General features: G+C 45.5%; 1 protein-coding gene across 2 annotated transcripts; it reads right to left on the reverse strand.

The window, feature by feature from the left end:
• Positions 1–3623: 3623 nt before the first annotated feature.
• Positions 3624–23357, reverse strand: LOC142590475 (uncharacterized). Of its 2 annotated transcripts, none has more exons than XM_075702622.1 (3): positions 23160–23357; positions 15618–15824; positions 3624–5290 (listed from the first exon to the last, which is right to left on the reverse strand). In XM_075702622.1, exons 1-3 carry the CDS (start codon positions 23284–23286, stop codon positions 4302–4304), a joined length of 1323 nt encoding a protein of 440 aa, XP_075558737.1. In that variant the 5' UTR covers positions 23287–23357; the 3' UTR covers positions 3624–4301. The 2 variants fall into 2 exon arrangements, with proteins under 2 accessions (XP_075558737.1, XP_075558738.1); XM_075702623.1 differs by lacking the exon at positions 3624–5290 and adding an exon at positions 23004–23047 and having other exon boundaries at positions 15724–15824.
• Between the last annotated feature and the right edge of the window lie 209 nt (positions 23358–23566).

Here is a 23566-nt window from a genome sequence, read left to right on the forward strand (position 1 = left end):
GCCACTGTTCCTCCGCGAGGCTACAAATAATTCGCACTTCAAACTTCTTTTGTAACCTAAATAAGACGGTAACTACAAAAATAAAATTATTAGCGCGCAACCTTCCCTCACCTATTATATTGGAATGGCGAATGCCTAATTCTTTATTGAACTGAAATAACATGCTTGCTTCGCTACAACTATTTGTGGTGAAGTTTCACTTCAGTTGGCAGTGAAGTTTCATGCGAAATGCGCAGACTCCATACATTTTGTCATGTCTGTTGCACACCTCATGGCTTCCGCCGATGAAAAGACTCAAGAACAGCAGAATATCCGTCCGGAGGTATCAAGTGCGATGCCATGTTGAAAAGGCCGCATGACGGCGATATTGTTTGGTTTTGTGATTGGCTGGCGGAGAAACAACTCCGCGCGGTACGTGTGCCTTTGTTGCCAAGTGCTGTTCTTAAGTTCTATTCTACTAAAGTAATGTTTATTTTACATTTTCAGGGGGCTGCTTGTTCTTGGCAGTGTTCTTCCTGCGCTTCTTTTCTGCGCGTGTCCACTTGACGTGGTTCTTTGTTTGCCAAGTAAAGGAGAGGTGTATCGCACAGGCGTGCCTGTAAAATACACCTTATTTCATTTCTCTTTCGTGGGTTTACGCGTTTTTTTATCGAGTGGTGGGCGTTATGCACATTTGTACTAGTAAAGGTACCCCTCCCCTCATTTACATAGGAAAGTTACCTACAGTTGCCCCCCCCCCCCGAAAAAAAATCCTGGGTACGTGCCTGCCGCGTGTCATCCACCGAGCGTCGTGTCATCGCCGGGCAAGTTGAAGACATGCTTGAACGTGGTGTTATCAAGCCCTCCTGCAGCCCTTGGTCGTCTCCTGTAGTACTCATTAAGAAAAAAGATGGCTCGATTCGTTTCTGTGTGGACTATCTTCGCCTCAACAAGATTACACGAAAAGATGTCTGTCCTCTACCGCGCATAGATGACGCCCTGGATTGTCTTCATGGTGCCGCATTCTTTTCTTCTTTGGACTGGATGAATGAGTGGATGAATCCGACCGCTCGAAGACAACTTTCATTACGCCTGATGGCCTGTATGAGTTTACAGTAATGCCATTCGGCCTCTGCAATGCGCCCGCGACATTCGAAAGGATGATGGACAATATTCTGCACGGCCTCAAATGGAAGACGTGCTTGTGTTATTTAGACGACGTGGTAGTTTTCTCCCCGGATTTCACCACTCATCTCTCTCGTCTACGCGAAGTCTTTACTTGCCTTACCACCGCCGGCCTTTAACTTAACTTGAAAAAGTACCGCTTCGGAGCCCGCCAGCTGACGATACTTGGCCATGTCGTTTCCAACGACGGCATCCTTCCCGATCCTGACAAACTTCGTGCTGTCGCAGAATTTCCGCGGCCGACTACAGTGAAAGAGCTCCGAAGTTTTGTCGGTCTTTGCTCTTATTTTCGACGCTTTGTGCGCAATTTTGCCTGCATCATCCCTCCCTTGACGAAGCTCCTGGCTGGCCCTGGTGACCTTCGCGACTGGACTCCGGCATGTGACCAAGCCTTCACCACTTTGCGTCGTCGGCTTACCTCACCGCCTGTTCTACGCCACTACGACCTGAGTGCACCAACTGAAGTTCATACCGACGCCAGCGGCGTTGGTCTTGGAGCCGTCCTTGCACAACGGAAGCCTGGCTTTCCAGCATATGTGGTTGCATATGCGAGTCGGGCTTTCACGAAGGCAGAATCCAATTATTCTGTCACGGAAAAAGAATGTTTGGCTATAGTTTGGGCCTTAAACAAATTTCGCCCTTACTTGTATGGCCGTCCGTTCGACGTTGTAACAGGCCACCACGCGCTCTGCTGGCTTGCGTCACTGAAAGACCCGTCGGGGCGTCTTGGACGTTGGGCTCTTCGGCTCCAAGAATTTGACATTCGCGTCATTTATCGATCCGGGCGCCAACATTCTGACGCAGATGCGCTCTCCCGTTCGCCCATGCGATCCGACGAAACGCCACATTCATCCATAGAGTGCCCGGTTGCTACGCTTGCTGTTACTGACATGCCGTCTGAACAGAGAAAAGATCCGTGGATTGTGTCTCTCACTGACATCCTTAGCAGTTCTTCAACGTCTACATGCCCTCGAGCCCTTCGTCGCCAAGCCACCCACTTCGTGCTACGGGACGCCATATTGTACCGCCGAAACTATCAGCCAGACGGTCGCAAATGGCTGCTAGTCATCCCTCGCCATTTGCGTTCCGACGTATTTCCATGTAGACCCACAAGCTCATGCTGGCGTCCTGAAAACCTACGAGCGGCTCCGCCAGCGGTACTACTGGCGCGGCATGTATTCTTATGTCCGCAAATACATTCGGTCATGTGCAGCCTGTCAGCGACGCAAGACATCTCATACGACAGGCCCTCTGCAACCTTTACAGTGTCCTGCACGTCCTTTTGATCGGGTCGGCATTGACCTTTATGGGCCTCTTCCATGCAGTGCTAACGGAAATCGTTGGATAATTGTCGCAGTAGACCACCTCACAAGATATGCTGAAACAGCTGCGCTTGCTTCGGCTGCTGCTCGCGACGTCGCGGCATTCATCTTACGGCACGGCGCACCGCGAGAACTGCTCAGTGACCGAGGCCGTGTCTTCTTGTCCGAAGTTATTAATGAGCTACTCGCCACGTGCCGCACTATTCACCGCACCACTACGGTGTATCACCCACAGACTAACGGTCTAACGGAACGATTCAACCGCACTCTTGGGGACATGCTCACCATGTATGTCGCGTCTGATCATTCCAATTGGGACGATGCCCTCCCTTTTGTGACGTACGCATACAATACCGCCGTTCAGGCTACCACAGGCTTCTCACCATTTTTCCTTCTTTATGGACGTGAACCATCCACTACCCTCGACACCGTACTACCATATCACCCGGATGCCTCTGAATTCACCCCTCTTTCCGAAGTTGCTCGCCATGCTGAAGAGTGCCGCCAACTGGCTCGCTCGTTCACGTCGGATGCCCAAGGAATCCACTAGGATCGCCACGACAACGATCAGCCCACACAGTCCTTCGCCGTGGACTCTCACGTCTGGCTTCGGCTGCCCTTCCAAGCTCCAGGCCTTAGCCCAAAGCTTGTTCTGAAATATCAAGGACCGTACCGGATCGTCGCGTGTACTTCGCCTGTGAATTATGCGGTCGAACCGGTGACGCCATCTTCGGACAAACGCCGCCGTGGCCGCGAGACCGTTCACGTCAGCCGCCTGAAGCCGTACCACGACCCCCTTATCGTATCATCACCTTAGGTCGCCAGGATGGCTCCTCTTCGCCGCGGGGGAAGTTGTAGTGGGTAATATGCATGTGGCACAGTGCGGACTGTCACCGCTGCGGCGCGAGACCCGAGCGCGGGCTGTTGATGCGAAGCGCTAGGACTCGTGGTCTAGAGCTACCTGCGATCTCTCGAACGAGCTGCAATAAACCCCATTTCAGTAATAACAAGTGCCTTTTGGGCTAATAATAAACTTCCAAGCGCCATCAATCAACTTTTCTTGCAGCCCCCATGCAATAAAATGCTATATTGCATGCTGCCATTCAAGCACTAAAATACATACGAACAGTCAATGAATACTTATTCAACAGTATTTTATTTGCTGCTCTGATCAAACACAGTGGAAAGCTAACTTTCGAACAATCAATTGCTCTAAAAAAGTATTCATCTGTAAAAAAAAATGTGTGAATAGAATAAGATCAAAGTCTCTCTAGGATGAACCATGTATACCAGAACATAGAGGCAAATGAGTCTAACAGAACAAGTTCATATATACCAAAAGAAAATACTGAAAAGAACAAAACAAGAACACACAACTTAGAAAGCAGATCATTCAGACATTTGTAGTATAATATTAAATATTACATTGAACATACATATTTTGTATGGGCATGCAAACAGTAATTTTTGAGATCGAAAGAACTATTGAATATACTTCTTGAATAATCAAATATCACAAGATAGCAAAGCAAATTGCTGACTTCATTGTCTTCATTATATTGAGGTTTAACTGTATATTTATTTTTCAGCTATAGGGCGTTGTGTGGGTCACTTTTCATAATTTCTCTTACTCTATGTTCTATGACATGCTGCGCAAAGATCTAGAGCAAATATGGTGACACGAAAAAAAGTGTTTCAGGGCCCCTTTAAGGGCACATGAAGGCACTTGTGTTACTTGATGCAGTACAATGCTATGCAGCATGCCACATGTCTGTAGATCTTTAATTCAAACTCTACTTCAACATGGTTGTTGACCTACCCTACACTATCAGGGTGCTGTGCTCTCTTATGTCTACTCAAGTGATTAGATTGCGTAAAGGACTTTGAACAGACGGTGCAACTGTATGGCCGGTCACCTGTATGAATGCGCTGGTGTATGTTCAGGGCACCCTTTAGTGAGAAACTCCGAGAGCATGAAGGGCACCGATAGGGCTTCTCGCCTGTGTGGGTTCGTAGGTGGCATATCAGGCTGGTCTTTCGTATGAAGCTCTTAAGGCACGAAGGACAATGAAACGGTTTCTCACCTGTGTGGGTGCGCAGGTGGTTTTTCATGTGGCTCTTAAGTGAGAAGCTGAGAGAGCATGAAGGGCACTGATATGGCCTCTCACCTGTGTGGGTTCGTAGGTGCTTTACAAGGTTTCCCCTTTCTGAGAAGCTCTGCGAGCATGAAGGGCACTGATATGGCTTCTCACCCGTGTGGGTGCGCAGGTGTTTCATAAGCTTGCCCTTTTCTGAGAAGCTCTGAGAGCATGAAGGGCACTGATATGGCCTCTCACCTGTGTGGATGCGCAGGTGTCTCATAAGGTTGTACTTTTCTGAAAAGCTCCGCGAGCATGAAGGACACTGATATGGCTTCTCGCCTGTGTGAGTGCGCAAGTGGACTATAAGGCTGGCCTTACGTGAGAAGCTCCGAAGGCATGAAGGACATTGAAATGGCATCTCACCTGTGCACTCACACAGGTGCTCTTTCAGGTAAATCTTTTGTGAGAAACTCCGAGAGCATGAAGGACACTGAAATGACTTCTCGCCTGTGTGAGTGCATAGGTAACTTTTTTGGTGAACTTGTGAAAAGCTCTGGGGGCATAAAGGGCAATGAAATGGCTTCTCGCCCGTATGGACATTGGCATGTGTTTCCAGATGAGACAGTTTATCAGTCCCGTAGTCACATAACTGATATCGGTGGAGGCATCCTTGCTTTGAGTTGTCACATTTGGCAGTTGATGGAGAAATGGAAGGCCTCGATGCTGCACAAATGAAACAAAAGCAAGTGAAAGTTACTATGAAATGCCAAAAACAAAGAATGCAGATGACCAATTTAATAACTAGCTTTATTTTCTTTTTTTATTTGGGAAATCTTGAGAGTCAATTTAAGCATGATGAAGCAGGCAACTCCTAACGGTCCTTTTTCCTTTTTAATTTGCCCAATATTTCTGCATCTGAATGCTTCCCGACCCTATCTGTGAAGTACATCAACAAAAATAATTTTGCAGAAAGGCAAAAGATTACATAGTAAGAGAATGTGCAATGTTTAAAGACTTTCACGGATTTGTACGGTCCTTAGAGAACAGTTTAAAGATGATTTAACCGAGCTCGCTCTCTCATCCTCAATGACCACTCGAGGCCCAGAGGCCACTGACACTATTTGCAAAACTTGTTACAATTCGCTGGCACAAGAAATTTGTTTCGTAAAAGATTTCATCAGTGGGTTTTTTCTTGATCACATGCTGAACTTTGGCAACGTTTTCATAAGTTGAGGTTGCAAGGAGCTGGCTAGGAAGTACTGTATTTTCCTCCATATAATCCGCCAACATGTAAAACCCGCACCTTCTTTTCGAACAGTCGCGAAGCATGGACGGCTAGGCTAGTTGGTTTTCACTAAAATTATTAATCATTCTTCTAGCACTCAAATAAACAGGGACGAGCAGAGAAGGACAACAAGAACTGGCATTCTTGTTGTCCTTCTCTGATCGTCTGTGTTTGTTTGCTGGAATGATGTTTCACAATGCTTTCAAAACAACCCTGAAAGGAAAAAAAATGTGCGAGTATAATCAATGGAAGTAACTGCATACAACCCTCAGATGGTAACATGAACAGTATCCATTTGGGGATAAACAACTTGCGCATGTCGTATCTTCAGCCACTGACTCTGTTCCACTGTTTTCGGAGACTCTGCTGGGCCACTGAGCACAGCTTATCGTGATCCAATTTATACTTTTCCAGAGCCATGTGCACTATTCAGTAACTGCTAAAAGCAAAATGGCAGCCCGTACAGAGGAATATAATGACCAAAAATGAAGAAGGGGACAAGGGAACTTTGACACACGGGTGGAAAGACGGCGGGGTTCCCCAGGAGATAATGAAAGTTTGAGTAGCAAGAACCTTGCCCTCAAGTATGGCTTTGTGCCAGCACACTGTGCTGCCATGAAACCAAACTTCAAATCGAAATTTCTGCAATCTGCACCCCGGCCTTGTCTTTACTGTGAAATTTGTACAATTTTGGTTAATACAGGCCAAAATACGGCAACTTCTTTATGAGTGATCTAGCCAATCTTCACCCGAGAAGATTACTTGTTAACTTGGGCTTTTCTCAGTGCTGTCCTTATAGGCTTAACAAAGCATGACACCTTCAGTTACGGTCATGTTCAAGGTGAAATAAGTTCACATGCACTCTACTCCTCGTGCTCTGCTCCGGCATTCAATGTGAGAACACCTGATTAATGGTATAAATCAATGCTACCGTCACGAGCACAGAGGCAGACAAGCAAATCAAAGAGCACAATTGCGCATTATAACCAGGTAAAAAAATGGAAGACAATTTTCTGCATGAAACGACTGCACAATGCGGAAACAAGCAGACAAAGTGAAAGTATGTCTCTCTAGCTATGGCATGGAATAAAACAAAGACTCGCAGACATTCAGTTTGTAGGTTGTATATAATTTCTCTGATCATTAAATTGTTTATTGAAGCAACCGATCAAACAAACAGATGACGTTGCCTTAAATAATTCTCAAAGTCACATATCACTGTGATTGACGTCACAGTACTGTAATTTACGTAGGCGCACTTGTGAGATTAATGCAACTCAGCAGCTGAGAATTTGGTCGCTGTGCGGCGAAAGGCACACAGAGTTTGGTTTGAAATTTGAGCTCTTTTTGCAATGCTTAGTGATGTACTACTTTGCAGACACTATCGTTAGCATGCATTGTATGCATTAAGTTTCTCAGTTCATGAAAGCCAGACCTCAGAGGGGCCCGTCGACGCTCCGCTTGTGTGAAACGCTCTGATGGCAGAAGTGCCAATTAAGTGGCTTCTCTCCCAGGTGTTTGCACTTGTGTGTAATGAGTGGGGACAGGATACCAATAGCAAAGTCGCAACTGTCACAATGATTGAGGATGCTCTCCTGCAACTCCTTGTGCTTGACTGTTGGTAAGAAGCCATTGTTCCTCCCTGCCCACAGAAGCATAAAAAGTAATTGGCTCGGCCAATTGCACATAGTTTTGTTTACTACATGAAATTATAGTAAAAATTCTACGCAATCTTAACATCAGGCCAATACTTCATTTATGCCAAATGAGCAAGATTCACGGTGTCATGGAGAAAATTAAGTATATTTGCTACAATCATGAATGAGAGAAAGAGATAATGGAAGTTGAGTCACTATACATCTCTTTGTTCACATCAGCTTAACATAAGATAGCAAAATTAAGCCTCCTATTTGCACAGGAAACTTTTGGTACATCACTGCTAGTACTATTCAATCGCTTTCTTTAAATGAGTCTTCACCTTCATTCCTCAGTCATCAGACTTGAAATGCTTCTATTTTGAAAGTTTATCGTGAGATTCACTTTTCGCATACAGCATCCAAACATACATTGCCACATCAGGGAAGAGGCTAAAGAGTGTGTGCCTGATGAGGCCTACCCTCCTGCAGTGCATTTGAGACTGCAACAAGCTTCCTTGTATCGCAGCATTAGAATTGCACCAAAAAAGAACATCCATGATTCTGTGCAGTGTATAAATGTTTTGACATAATTAATTTTTCAATTACAGCTGTGAAAATGAGCATCACCAACAGCAGTAAAAAATAAATATGTAATCAGCCACGTTAAGACTACAATAGGTCGAATTTATGTGTTATGACCTAAGTAATAGATCTATAACTTCTGTTTCTTTAAGTATTGTACTTGGGAAATCATGTGTTAGATTTTCATTTTCTTTGTTATTCTTCAGGAAAGTTATAATGGTATGTTCAAATGTTTAAAGCTAACCTCAGGAATCCTGCAAGAAACATACCGCAGTTTGTAAACAGCACAAGGCTGTGCACGTGAACAAAAGCTAAGGTTAGGTTTGCTGTGGATCAAGTGATAAGCATCTATCGCCTGTCGAACTGTTACTAACTTATGTATGTTTAGAGTGGTTGCCAGTGTTCTTGTGTACTTGAAGTGTCGGGAATATTAATAATGGCTCTAATAGCTTTTTTTATGTTCTTCTACCCCAAACAAATAAGCAGAAATGAAGTGACTGGATAAGGGTAAAATATACGTTTCTTTCAGTCAGCTTGGTAGAAGCCTTAACTTCTGTATTAGACCGTATGTGTGTGATATTTTGGTACGCAAGTAATTAGTATGCTCAGTCAAGGTTAACTGTTCACTAAATACCACTCGAAGAAAATGTGTAAAACTCACACATTCTATTTTTTTCCTTTCTGAAAACTGAGTACAGGATCGAAGGGTACGATATTATTTTTAGATTTAAAAACAATAAATTTTCTTTCTTCCACGTTTACCTGGAGCTCATTCATTTTTATCCATACTGATAGTTCAGACAAATATTTGTTTGCACTTACTACAGTGTTCAAGAAGTTCTGACCGAAGAAAAATTTTAGTGTCTTCTGCATGCAGAACTATATCACCTGAACTAGGTGTATTGATACACCAGATGTGTCAACGAGATGTCCCAACACGGTAATCTGACGGCGCCCAAATTGACACTTCATGGAGTTCAGTTGGAGGCCGGCTTTTCAAAAGACTTAAAGAATGGCTGTGAGTTGAGTAATGTGGCTGCCGAAAGTGGGAGAAAAAAACAATAACGCTGTCAAGGTAACAAAGACAGGTGGTCCATTTGTAGCCTCGCAGAAGAGTCCATAATACGTTCGAATGTCGCTGGAGCATTGTATAGGCCAAAGGGCTTGACTTTGAACTCATATAACATCTGGTGTGATCAAGGCCGCCTTCTCGCAGTCCATTTCATCAACTGAAATCTGCCAGCAGCCGGATCGAAGATCGACGGACAAGAAGTATTTAGCTCCGTGCAAGCAGTCTAAGGCACCATCAATGCGTGGTAGTGGGTAGACATCCTTTCACGTGACCTTGTTTAAGTGGCGATAGTCGACACAAAAACACCAGGTACCATCTTTCTTTTTCACAAGGACAACAGGCGGAGCCCAAGGGCTGGCTGATGGCTCGATGAAACCTTTGTGGGGCACTTTGTCCACTTCCGATTGGATGACTCGACGTTCAGCATGCTATACACGATAGGGACACCGACGAAGAGGATACGTGTCTCCAATGTTTATACGGTGGTGAACAACAGATGTTTGGCCTAAAGGCCTGTAGCCGAAGTCAAAGATGTCACTGTACAATTCAAGTAGGAGACTTATGCCCGTGGCCTGTGCCGAGGTGAGGTCAGGTGCAATCATTTTTGCGAGGCCATCCATTAAGGAACCAGAGCTGTGAGCTGCAATTGGCGCTAATAAACCACTCTCGGCATTCAGACTCTCAATGTCAAAATCGGAACCAATAGAAATGCTGTCCAAGAACATGCCGGCCGGAATCACTTGAGGGCACAGGTTGAAATTCAGAAGCGGTATAACAACGTTGTTTTAGTAACTGTGACCTGCGTATGAAGAACAACAACATTCTGGTTCAAAAGCCCATCAATGATAGGGCAAAGCACATATTCACCGTCAGGAACCTGTGGCTGAGCGGTCAAAGTGACATAAGTAACTGCCTCGGGTGACTGACGCACATCGTGAAGCGAGCACAAGTACGGTGGGCCGTCCTGGGAGCATCGGCGAGTTGAGGCAGTTCTAACTGAAGAACGCCGGTCGCGCAGTCGATGAGAGCAGAATGAATGGTTAAAAAGTCCAATTCAAGGATAACGTCGTGAGGGCAGTTGTTGATCACAGCAAAGAGAACAGAAGTAGGGCAGCTAGCTACACTTAAATGCGCAGTACACATTCCAAGAGCAACCAGCATGCTGCCGTCGGCCACACAAAGCACTCGGGCAGCTGCTGGGGCGAGGACCTTTTTGAAACATCTACGTAAGATAGCCCTCATCACAAATACGTGGGCTCCAGTGTCGACAAGTGCTTGGACAGGTACGCCGTCTATTTCAACGCCAATTACGCTTCTCCTTGTGGGCACAGACAGAGGATTTTCTGCAGCAGTAGGCAATGCAGCACCACCTCTGAGAGCTGCATTTTTTAGTTTTCTGAAAGGGTGCGGCCAAAAGCTACAGGGGACGAAAGGCGACGTGGCTGCGGCGAACGGGAAGATGGGCGACGCATTTGCGGTGAGCAAGACTGGTGTTCGCGCGGTGATGGTGAGTGACTGTACCCCGTGTTCCTAGCAGAGTCACTGTTAGACTCAGTGGTGGGCGAAACATTGCAGGTATTTCCATTAGAACGGTTCAGTTTGGTCGGTCTAAGAGGTGTTGAGGGCCACGATTTGCAACAGGTGAAACATATCGGCTGGTCATCCGCAGTTCTCCACTCAGTTGGGATGCGATAACGCGGAGAAAAGCGTTGGGGTGGAGCGAAAATAGTAGAAAGGCATTCGTTAGCTCTAGGATTGGCAACAGCACAGACAGAATGTAATCCAATGTTTTCAAGTTCCATTTTGTTGCTTTCAAGAAAGTGGATGAGGCATCGGTGCATCGGTTAATCATTTTCTCAAAGAGTTTGCATAAATAACTGGTCACAGCTATAGGCCTATAACTACTGGGTGAGGAACAGTCCTTTCCCTCTTTGAGAATAGGAATTACGATTGCTTCTTTCCAGGTAGACAGAATGTAGCCAGCAGAGCACATGGAGTTAAAGAGTGACAGTAACATTCTGTGGGCTTCACGGTGTGTTTGATAATTTCACACATTATTCTGTCACTTCCTGGAGTGGATTTGTTACAATTCAGTGAAGAGTGAAATTCTGCCATGTTAAATGGATGATTGTATCCTTCAAGGGATGTGCCTTTCCGACCCAGAGACTGTCTCTGTGCTTGTCGTTGATATCTTAGAAATGTATTTGTGTAATGGGATGTACTCGAAATGTGCTCAAAATGTGCTCTTAGACAATCAGCGTGCTCCTCAAGAGCGTCTCCTTGTGTGTTTACTAGTGGTAGAGGACGAGCTTCTTGGCCGTTCATTTTGCTTACCCTGTCCCAGGCTTTTCTTCCATCTGTACAAGAATTAATGCCAGAGATGCATCTCTGCCAGCTTTCCCTTTTAGTACGGCGGCGCATTCTTCTACCTTTCGACTTTGTTTCTTGAAACTGATAAGGTTTTCTATAGTCAGAGTCAAAGAGGTGATCTGAACCTTATTTTGTTTCTTTCGCGCTTCCCTACATTCAACATTCCATCTGGCAACATGTCGTTTAGAACGCGATCCATTGGTTTGCGGGATACATATTAACACTCCATCGACAATAAGTTCAGTTAAATATACTACTGCATCGTCACTACTAAATATACAAATGTCATCCCAGGTCAAATGTGTCAGCTCTCTGTACCACTGCCGGTCCGCCGAGTCAACTTTCCACTGGAGCACATGTGGAGAGCATTCGTCTCGTTTTGTTATTTTGAAGTAACCAGAAAATTATCACTTAACTATTTAACCATGGAAGGTAGTGCTTAACCACCTTCCATTCCAAGTATGGCACGACTGTACTTGATGCAATGCTTAAATCTATATATGAAAATGTTTTGTTTGCGACGCTCTAAAAAGTCCGTTCTTTCTTATTTAGCAAATGTTCACCTGTACATAAGAGGAAATTTTCTATGAGGTGCCCCCTGGCATCACATCAAGAGGCGGCCACAAGGTATGTGCATTTAGGTCAACAACAATGTAGGGCTCCAGAAGTTGTGCAATAAAGCTTTCAAATTCTGTTCTGGAAAGTTGGTAGCCGGGCGTGATGTATAAAGAAGTAATTATCAGCAGCTTACCAAAAAGCACTGCTTTCACTGCAATTGCCTCAAGGGGCGTTAGCAGCTGTAAATGCCGGCGGCCCACACCCTTAAGATCTACTATGGCAACACCGCCCAATGAGGTGAAAACATCGTTACAGCCTTTGCAGTAAATGGCACATTGCCACAGAAAGTTTCTATGTGTAGCATTGGCATAGCCTAGGGGTGGGGTTGGGGGGTCGAAACTCCCCCTGCCCCCGATATTTTCTGGCAAATCCGCCCTTTCCCATGGAACAAAGTTTCAGGAGGTGGGCTCGGAAAGGACGACATGGATGAAAGGGAAAGTCCCAAGGGGGATGAGAGGGTTGTCATGTCACTGCACCTAGAAATTAAGTTTATCCAGTTTCCCCACAACCACTGTCGTGTCTATAGTAGTAGCATCTCCTTGCCTTCTCACATAACCTTTTCCCTATCCCCTTCTCCCCCTGTCCCCCTTGTATGGGTCACCAAAAGTGAGCGAAAATTCCATCACATGACACCATCGAAATTTTAGCGCAAAGCTTTGTTCCTTCATTTTTAAATCTAGAATAATATAGCATGCTGACAACGATATTTTCTGGCAAATCCGTTCTTTCCCATGGAACAGAAAGTTTCAGGAGGCGGGCTCCGAAAGGACGACATGGATGAAAGGGAAAGTCCCAAGGAGGATAAGAGGGTTGTCATGTCACTGCACCTAGAAATTAAGTTTATCCAGTTTCCCCACAACCACTGTCGTGTCTATAGTAGTAGCATCTCCTTGCCTTCTCACATCACCTTTTCCCTATCACCTTCTCCCCCTGTCCCCCTTGTATGGGTCACCAAAAGTGAGTGAAAATTCCATCACATGACACTATTGAAATTTTAGTGCAAAGCTTTGTTCCTTCATTTTTAAATCTAGAATAATATAGCATGCTGACAACGCTGAAAGCACGATTGAGTGATAGGAAACTTGCAAAATAGTCCCCACCCTCTCCCGTACGTAGCCGTGGCCGTAACACTCACTAGAAAGTCTGGCTGGAAAACGACAGTGATCTCCACTGTTACCTGGGCTGCAACAAATCTGGCCTGCAAATGAGAAGACACACGATAGTGCGCTGTCTTGTTTTTGTATAGCCCCGTTTTAGCGTTGTTCGTTTTTCCAAGTCACGTACCAGGTAGGTCATTGACATACATTATATAAATGCATTAATTCGTAAACAAAATTTTAAGTTTTCTTTAATATTGTTGTGATACAGAACAGTACATACAGACAAGAGACAATGATGAAGAAGTGTTGTTGTTGCTGAGGCGCTTCAGCCGCCATGTTCTAGTGTCAGCTGGTGCCTTCAGCACTCGCCTTGCATAAACAACATTCATGCTTGTCTTTGCCTCGCAACATTTTAGTGGAGGTGCTGGGTACCAACACGGAGTTCCACGGCGATCGCCCTGTCAGCCCCAACACAGTGATTGACAGCTAAAGTGCCACAATGACCGACTGCCCACCTCCAGTGCAGCAGACTCTGACCTCTGTTGTGTTGTCCCAGACGCGAGACCCAGGGACCTTCAATGGCATCGATGGTATGGACGTTGAAGACTGGATTTCCTGGTATGAGCGTGTAAGCGAAAATAATCGGTCGGACCCAATGCTAATGCTAGCGAATGTGCTATTCTATTTCCGAGACACAGTGCTAGCATGGTATGAGACCCACAAATGTGACATAACGAGTTGGAACGACTGAAAGCAGAAGCTTTTAGACCTCTTTGGAAAGCCCTTTGACTATCAGCTGGCAGCAAACAAGGAGCCATCGACCCATGCTCAAATGTCGACAGAACCTTACGTGGCATATATTCAAGATGTCCTCACGCTCTGTCATAAAGTTCAGGGTGTCTACCAAGTTGACATTTCCAAATTCCTTCAGTTTTTCAGGTTTTCCCTGAGTACTTTTGCAAAATTCCATGAGTGACACAGAACTTTGCTTTTATGTCATGATGGGCTAACACCATGTTACCCAATGCTGTCACTCTTTAGTAATCATATGAAAAAATGCACCCGAATTACAAAGGAGAGGTTGGGCTTTCGCCAGGTGTTGCAAGATACCTTTGGCACAATCGTGATTGGAGCTGTCAAAAAATGGAGACAGCATCATCGTTTTTGCCGTTACTGTGGCATACACTTCAAATGTGCAAACTTGGTGCAAACAAGTTTTAGTACTGTTCGGGGTGCAAAACTATGTCAGGGCTTGACGTTATAAGTGCATTTGACAACAATGTGATAAAATGGGTGGAATCATACAGTATGATTGTGGCAGTGCATTCTGCGTATAGAATGTAAAACAGAGCAACTGTTGATCTTTCACTGGAAACTTGGTTGTGCAATGGCTACCCTGTTGACAGTGAACTTGAGGACAATGTGGTCGAATTTGTTTTGTGAGCACCGTACACAAGTTCTCCCAATGATAGCAGATTCAAATCATTGCAAAGGGAATTGAATTGCTCACTAGCGTCTCATTTCTCAAAGGGAAAAGGCTTGACTTCTCGCATCCGCAAAGGTGGACGAGCTCGTAGCACACTGTAACAAGACTGCTGTGGACGAATAACTATCCAATAGGACAAATTGGTGGCACGGAAGAGGTCCGCCAGCCACTGCAGTCTGCAAACACTGCGCAAAACTTGAAGCTCCCATCAACGGGCAAGGACTAAAATGAGTGTATGGTGAGCCTTCACCTCAAGACACCTACAGGTCCATTGAAGTGATCCCTGGAATGCACCTCAGGTGCCCAGTGCATGCTGCTGATTGCCTGACGATAGTGTAGCACATGCCTAGTCCTGCTTAGTCATCACCGATGATGTGCTATGGGATGTGACCCAAAGCTGTCCCAGAACAACAGTCCCGACAGTTCCCATGCAGTTTTCGCCTCCCTAAATGAATGAGCATATTGATAAAACAAAGTATGTTTTGTGGTTAACAGCAATAAAGAATTTCGTTCATCCAAAACGCAGGGGTCGACTTACATTGTGCATTGACCTATAATCAGGTTCTTACACTCATCACTGATTTCGGCATAACTAAGAGACTCACTGGGCGTAACATTATTGTAAAGCAATGTAAGCTAGGGCTACTACAGACATCAGGGCAAGAGTGCTCTCGATTAAGGTATACCACCTAAGCTGCTTGAATGTGCTCAGCAGAGCAGTATTTTTGCACTTTGATCATATCAGTATGCAGACAAGGATAATAAACCTGCTAATTTGTCTTCAGCAGCAAAACGTCCTACACACTTGAGCAAGTCGTACCGAGCAACGCAGACTTGGCCATCTACCACACTCACACAAGCAAGCAAGTCTTTGTAAGGGACGTGGCGGTCTCTGCCCACCTGAGGTGAAGCATAGATGATCCAGGGTTTCCGTAGTCTGCATGCTCTTTGAGACGCTCCGTGCTTTGAAGGAGCACCCGACAGATTTGTCAGCCAGAGGCAAGCTGCACTGCATGCCAACTTCGACCTGACCAACGACCTTCGAAAGAGCATCGCGTGTCGTTTTGGCAGCGATGCTTTCAACTAGGCTCATTGCATTTGTGGGACCTGCAGAAAATAATTGAGGTGATTGCAGTCTTGTTAAAGCATCAAGAACAAGGGGTAAATACAACAACAGAATAAATGCAGGGGCAGTTTACAATGCATAGCCATGGAATACAAAACCTTTTCGGTTAAGTGTTCCTAAAGGGCTACAAGGGACACTCCGCATTGAATACTCGAAAACAAGGCAACCTCTTTTCTGTGGAAGGCTTATGACAGTAGAAAATCTCAGACACTTTTTCATTTCATACATTTCAAAGCTGTTGGTGTAGTCCAAATAATGAAAAGTGACTGCAAGATCCTAGGGTCATCGCGATCAGCCTATTTAATGTTCACGGTAAGATATCCAATCATCCCACATCTTGTGCCTGCTGATACCATCCTGTGCTTGCAAATTTTCTATTTCATCACCCTACATAGTTGTCTGCTGTCCACAATTGCATGTCAATTCCATTGGTGCTCATTTTGTAACCCTGATAAACCGTTGGTCACCTGTCCTACACGTCACATTGCCTGCAAAAGATCATTTTCAATGCATTAGCATTGTTAAAGAACTTCGCCCAGTTAGCAATAGGTATGTATGTATGTATGTATGTCCACACCTAACCTCCTTCCTGCCAACCTGCGTCCCTATGTGGTCAATGGTCAAATGGGTAGAGCATCTGGCTGCTGTGCTGAGGGAACTGTGTTCAAAACCAACCATCAGCCCAACTTGGGTGACTGAGCATGTAACATTGTCTATGTGTTGCTTTTCAACAGACTTTTCTGACACCAAGTTTGTTGATTGGGTAGGTATGTGCCACTCTTCAAAGACCCTGGGCGGCCTCTGCCAGTGATCTCTAATTGTCCTCATCTTGTCACCTACTTTTATCCCAACTGACGTGTCTAGGTTGGCTGATCTGTTTCCTCTTGGCTAATTTGGCCTTTTCCTGTTCAAATTGAGAACAATCCTAGACCTCTCTAACTCATGATCCCTGCCATTTACCCTACCTAACACTTCTGGTAACATGGCAACATTATTTGTGTAATCTGTTGCAAATAATAAAACACATAAACCGAATCTCTGCGTGTGTTTACTTTGCACCGCAGCAAGAGCAACGTACTTCCATTGTCTGCTTGTTCCGGCGTCGTCGTGCAGTTGCACGCGCTGACACCAAAACTGTGTCATTTTCTACCCTGTTACAGCACGTGATCATGCTCTGTGATCTACTTATGTTTGCCTCAGTGTTCGTGTCGCACTGATTTATACCGCTAGTCAGGTGTTCTTGTGCACAGCGCGAACAATTGTGCGCTGCGCAAAAACAGACAAGCACAACAGCTCGCGCGCAACACCGCCAGCAAAAAAGCGTTGCGCAGCAAAAAAAGAAAGAAAGAAAGAAAAAGAAACAAAAAATCAAGGTGGGGGCCCGCGAACTATGCGTCACACGATCCTCGAGGTCTGGTATGGGCACGGTGGGTATGGGAGAATGCAGGGAAGGAATTTCGCCTGTGAAGGCTAGACGGGGCAAGTGGAGAGAGTCTCTCTCTTGGCAGTGATGATCAGCTCCTGAAATCATGGGTTCGCGGCACTGAAATATTTATATCTCGGCTATTAATGAACCAATATGAAAAATTCTTGCGGCTGAATGCTCTTTAGAAGGCATGCACGTAGCAACTTCCAGCGTAGAACCAAAATATACCATGGGGCCTGGTGAAGGGCGCTTTAAATGAAGGAAATGTTAAGGAAAAGCTAAGTTGGATTTGGATTTTGTGGCGGATGGACGTGCTTTTCGGGGCTCCGTGGCGACGACGAAATCATAAATTCTTGTGCATGCTTTGAGCTTGCTTCTGTTTTTATTTGCTGGTTTTTTTGCATTTAAATAGTAATTGGGCGTGCAGACGCTCCTGTGTCGAGGCTTCAGCGACTTCGTTCGTAGCTAAGTACTCTTTTTTCTTCTTATTAGCTGATGTTTTTGAAGTGTTTTATTTTGCATGGAGCAGGAGGGCAAAATTTGAAATCGTGGTAAGCGTGGTAAACGTACCGGCTTTGTCTAGGCCTGGCGGTTTCCCTCGTTAGGCCTAGGTGCTAGGCGGGACCTATTTGATAGGCCTATTTAACTATCTCAGCTAGCTCTTCGAAGTGATTTGGCGGACGTGCTCGTTGAGCCTAAGGACGTAGGCCTAGCGATGAAACCAAAGAAAGGGAAGGCCGCGGGAGACGACGAGTGCCTGCGCTGGTGCTCCCTCGACGAGACCAGTTTCAAGAGCTTAGCAGACGCGGAGGAGTCTAGCTTTACGTGCAGGCTGTGCGAAGGGGTCAGGGAAGCAGTCCAAAAACTGGAAGGAAATTGGACAGCCAAGTTCGAGGAGCTGAAAGCAGACCTGAGGGAGGAGCGGGAGAGGCGGTTAGCTTTGCAGGCGAAAGTCGGCGAGTTGGTCAAGGTGGAAGCGGTGCAGGCCGCGCAATTAGTAAGAACCGTGGCCGAGCTTGGAGAAGAGAGGGAAAGGAGAGCAGAACTACATAGGCGTTTCGATGCGCTTGAGACAAGCGCAGCGGAGAATGATGGATCGGGACACCAAGCCGGTGGCAAAAGCACAGAAAGTAGGGTAGACCCTACATGCAAAGTCGGTGGCAGGGTGGCAGAGCAAGCGGTAGTCAGCTCGCCGCCGGTGAATCGGCGTAGTTATAGCGAAGCAGCGCAACACGCCCCGCGGGAGGCGACGCTGCAGCCACAGGGGCGCCAGCGAGCGCGAGGAGAGGAGGGGAACAAGCTAACCCCAAGAAATGAGCTCATAGTCAATGATAAGCACAACCTGGAAGTTAGGAGAGAGGGAAAGAATGCCCTAGTACTTATCGGTGGTGATTCGAATATGAGGAGGTGCAAAAGAGCTATAATGGAGCGTGCAAAGGGTGATAAGCGGGTAGCAGTCGGGACGTTCCCAGGCAGGACAATGGACGCAGTACTGAGAGAAACAAAAAGCGAGCTTTCTGAGAATGTTGCAGAGCGCAATTTGGTAGTGGTAGCGGCGGGGCTAAATGATGTGTTGAATGGTGAAGCTGCAAAAGTAGTGGAAAGATTAGCGGAGGGAGTTGACGATTTAAGGGCGATAGCACAGCAAGTCCAGATCGTGGTATGCACAGTGCCGGAGGTGCAAGGAAGGAACGGAGCAATTGCCAAGGACGTTGTGGCTGTAAATTGTGAAATAAGAAAGCTAAGCCAGGAGAAAGGATTTGATGTGGCAGACATAAACAGAGAAGTGCATAGAGCAGGCTTTGACGGAGGCTTTACACGAGATGGCATCCACTTTAATGGAAGGCTAGGAGCCGAGATCGGCTGGCACCTGGCAGGTCGGGCAGTAGCTTTTTTAGGGGGTCCACTGCGCCTCAGGGCGTAGCGGTAGGTAGAAACAGTGTAGAAAGTGCAACAATAGAGGCTGATGCCAATAAAATGGCCACTAGGAGGTCCAGGAAGAAAACTACAAATAAATTTAACACCAGGATCAGGTACATAAACATGCAAGGCGGTAGAAAGAGAGCGAGGTGGTTAGAAATAGAACAGCAGTTAAAGGACGAAGAAGTAGGTGTATACGCGCTATGCGAAGCACACCTCAGGGATCTAGAAGACCCACCGCTTATTGAAGGCTACGTCTGGGAAGGGAGCAATAGAACAACAACGGACAGGAAGGGGGGAAGAGTAGGTATGCTCATACACCAAGGAACAAATTGGCAAAGAATAAAGTTAACTTGCAAAGAACATGTCTGGGCATCAGGTACAATTGCTGGTAAAAAGGCATGGCTAAGAGTAGTTTATTTAGGGACAGGGGACAAATACAGGCAAGAGAACAAAGATCTAGTGAAGTGTCTCGATGACGATATAAAGCAGTTTGGAGAAGGTGCCGATATTTGTCTGCTGGGTGACATGAATGGCCACATCGAGGATCTGGATGGATACACAGATTGTAATGGGAAATTGATGCTAGACTTCTGTGAACGACACAACCTAGTTATAGTAAATAGAGAAACTAAGTGTGAGGGACAAATCACGTGGGAGTCCCGTAACAGACAAACGACCATTGACTACTGCTTAATGTCGCAGGGATTGTATAGCAAGCTAGCAATAATGGAAATAGACGAAGAGGGGAAGTACAGCCTCGGAAGTGATCATAAGCGTATTAGTCTACAGTTGGGAGCCCTACTCAAAAGAGAAATGCAGGGAAGCCAAAAAGAGTACGCAAAATTAAATGACGCGCAAATAGCGCAAATAGCGGCTGGCATAGAGGAAGCAATAAAGAAACATCCCATGGAAAGGTGGGATTATAATCAGTTAGAACTACTCATTAGTACAAAAATAAAAGAGGTAAAAGGAGTAAACTGCTGGAGAGGAAAGGGGAAGCCACGAAGTTGGTGGAATAAGGAAATTAGAGAGGCCATCGAACAACGACAGTGGGCATCTCGGGAACACAGAGAAGCAAAGAGAGCGCAGTTATCTGAAGAGGAAATAGGCCAAAAATGGGAATATTATCGACAAAAGAAACAACAAGTGCAGGTCCTCGTCCAGGCTAAAATAAAGCAGTCCTCTGATCGCTGGCTGGCTGAAGTTCGTGACGCAATAAAGGGGGGTCTAGAAAATTCTGGAACCATATAAGCTGGCTGGGTAAAGCTAATCACAGAAAAGAGGAACAGATTCACGATGCCGAAGGAAATTGTTTAGAGGGAGAGGACGCTGTGAACTACATCGGTTCAGTTATAGCAGAGTCATTTAGGAAAGACGATAGGGTAATCGCCCCAAGTGAGGGAGCAACACAGAATAGCATAATAGAAAACAGCTTAGAATTGACCAATCTTAACTGGAAAAAGGCAGAAGCAAATGTTCCGAAATGCACGTCCGCGGGGATAGACGAAATTCCAATCAAGTTAATTAATGAACTTGGCCCAAGAAGCAAGGAAACGCTGATAAAAGCATTGGAGGCAGTCATAACAAATAAGCAAATTCCGCACAGCTGGAAACAGAGTAAAATGAATTTGATTTATAAAGGGAAAGGAGATAAGAAGAACATAAAATCTTTCCGACCAATTACGATAACATCAGTTATATATAGGCTGGCGATGCAGGCGGTGAAATTAAAAATGCAGTCATGGGTAGAAAGTAATAGAATACTTGGAGAACTTCAGAACGGGTTCAGAAGTGGTAGGCGCTTAGATGATAGCCTGTTCGTGCTTACCCAGTGCATAGGAATAGCTAAGGCGGAAAATAGACCTCTGTATTTAGCCTTCCTGGACATAAGTGGTGCATACGACAATGTGAACAGGGAACTCCTGTGGAACATATTAAAAGCTGAAGGTATCGCTAATGAGGTAATTGATTTTCTACAGGAACTATATCGAGAAAATAATGTTGAAATAACATGGGAAGGAATCAAGAGTACGACAACTGTCGAGGTTCACAAAGGATTAAGGCAAGGTTGTCCTCTATCACCGCTGCTGTTTATGCTTTATATGATAAGCATGGAAAGAAGGTTACAACGAAGCAATCTAGGGTATAATCTGTCGTACAGATTAGGCGAAAAGGTTGTTGAGCAACGACTACCGGGTTTAATGTATGCGGACGATATTGTACTGTTAGCAGATAGCCAGGAAGATTTGCAAACTCTGGTTAATTACTGTGGGGACGAAGGAGACAGTTTAGGTTTCAGTTTTAGTGCAGCTAAGTCCGGTGGGATGTTTTTCAACGATACAACTGATCAGGAGCTTACAATACAAGGCCACGAAATACCCCGAGTGGCCGAATACAAGTATCTCGGGGTATGGATAAACAAAGGGCAGATGTACACGGAAAAGCACGAACAGTCTCTAATAGCAAAAGGGCGAAGAGATGCCGGGATAATGAAACATAAGGCATTGCGGGGTTACAACAGGTATGAGGTACTGAGAGGCATTTGGAAGGGAGTAATGGTGCCGGGGCTTACTTTCGGGAATGCGGTCCTGTGTTTAAGGGTAGAGGTTCAGTCGAGACTAGAAGTAAATCAGAGAGCTGTGGGAAGGTTAGCACTAGGTGCCCACGGGAAAACCACAAACGAAGCAGTACAGGGAGATATGGGCTGGGCATCATTCGAAGCACGGGAAGCTCAGAGTAAAATCTTATACGAAAAACGTCTGAGGAAATTGGATGATAACAGGTGGGCAGCTAAGGTGTTTAAATACCTATACAGAAAGAGCGTTGACTCACAATGGCGGAAAAGAACTAGGAAGCTAACCAGTAAGTATGCCAGACATGAGGACGAAAAAGGACAGAGCATTAAACGACAGGTTAAAAATGCGGAAGGTAAAAATTGGATAAATTCAATGGAAAAGAAGCATAGTGTAGAACTATATCGATACTGGAAACAGCAGATCAGGAAGGAAGCGTTTTATGATAACGCAAGAGGCAGTGCCCTACTCTTTGAAGCTAGATCAGGATGTCTTAGAACGCGGAGCTATAAAAAGAAATTTAACGAAGAAGAAGACACATGTACTGTGTGTGGCAAATATGTAGAAACGATGGAACACCTCATACTAGAATGTGATGGTATCAATCCCGATGTCGATGCGGCCACAGTCACCCTTTCTGAGGCCCTAGGGTTCAGAGATGATAGTCATGCAAATAAATAAGCGGTGGAAATTAGCAAAAGGCGATTGGAGGATTGGTGGCTCAAAAGCAGAGAGGTGACATAAGGTTAAAAGGGTAGGAAGACGTATTTAAAGAAAATCGAGAAATTCAATAACACACAACACAGATAAAAATAAAAGGCAAAATAAAAATCTGAGCATGGTGGCAACTGCCATCGCCCCGTTTCCATGGGGACGCTCCTACCTTCCATCCATCCATCCAAGTACTGTCATTACCTGAGGGCAAGAAATGGAAAGTTCTGACGCTTCAGCTGGAGTGGTCAGCAAACTTAAACAGTGAGAAGGGGAAAAAATGCAGTCATGTGCGTGACCACTGCTGAGCACAATAGCACAACCATCTCGTCACACCCACATAAGAGACGCGCCTCATTAGACAGCACTGACAGTTCAGTGCATTTTCAAATGTTGCCGCGTGGGAGGTGGCACACTTTAAATCGCGACTAAACACACGCCTGCTGCACATTATAAACAGTGGCACTCTACTGTTTCAACTAAGGGCAGCGCTCAGACGTGCGCTTATCGAAGGTACCCATACGTACCAGATCCTGCGATCTCTGCGAGGCTGCAGCAACCATTTCCCACTCTGTGAAATTTGTAGACCACGTTATAGCGCACGAATTGGCAAATGCGGTTGTTCCTACAATGAAGTGTCAGCAAAAGAACAGGTAATCGTGCGAAACTTCGAGTACTCTCACCGTTGTTCGGTTGTTCCAGATGCGCTGCAGTAGCACCATAGATTTCTCTATGGTAGCACCGGTAGCTTGTTAGTGATTGACGCTTGACGCACACGATGGCACCAGGGGAAACTGTACTTTCCACCATAGAGTTTCTCACTATAATAGTAGCGAGTTTCGTGGGAGAAACTCATACGAACCGTGCATGGGAATGATTGGAAATACAGGCTACGGATTGGCATTCTGTTGACTGGCAAAATAGTCTACAAGTATTTCTTTGCAGTTTTGGTTTCGCTCCAAATACGACGCAAAGCTATTTGCCTTTGTTGTTTTGCTCGAAGTGGCGATAACGCGTTCTGAGCCGATATGTGTGTCGCAGTGTGATGTCGAAGCCCTGACGAGAAAGCGACGGCATCGTAACCGCTGAA

This window comes from Dermacentor variabilis, chromosome 8, assembly GCF_050947875.1.
Source record: "Dermacentor variabilis isolate Ectoservices chromosome 8, ASM5094787v1, whole genome shotgun sequence".
NCBI classification, from domain to species: domain Eukaryota; kingdom Metazoa; phylum Arthropoda; class Arachnida; order Ixodida; family Ixodidae; genus Dermacentor; species Dermacentor variabilis.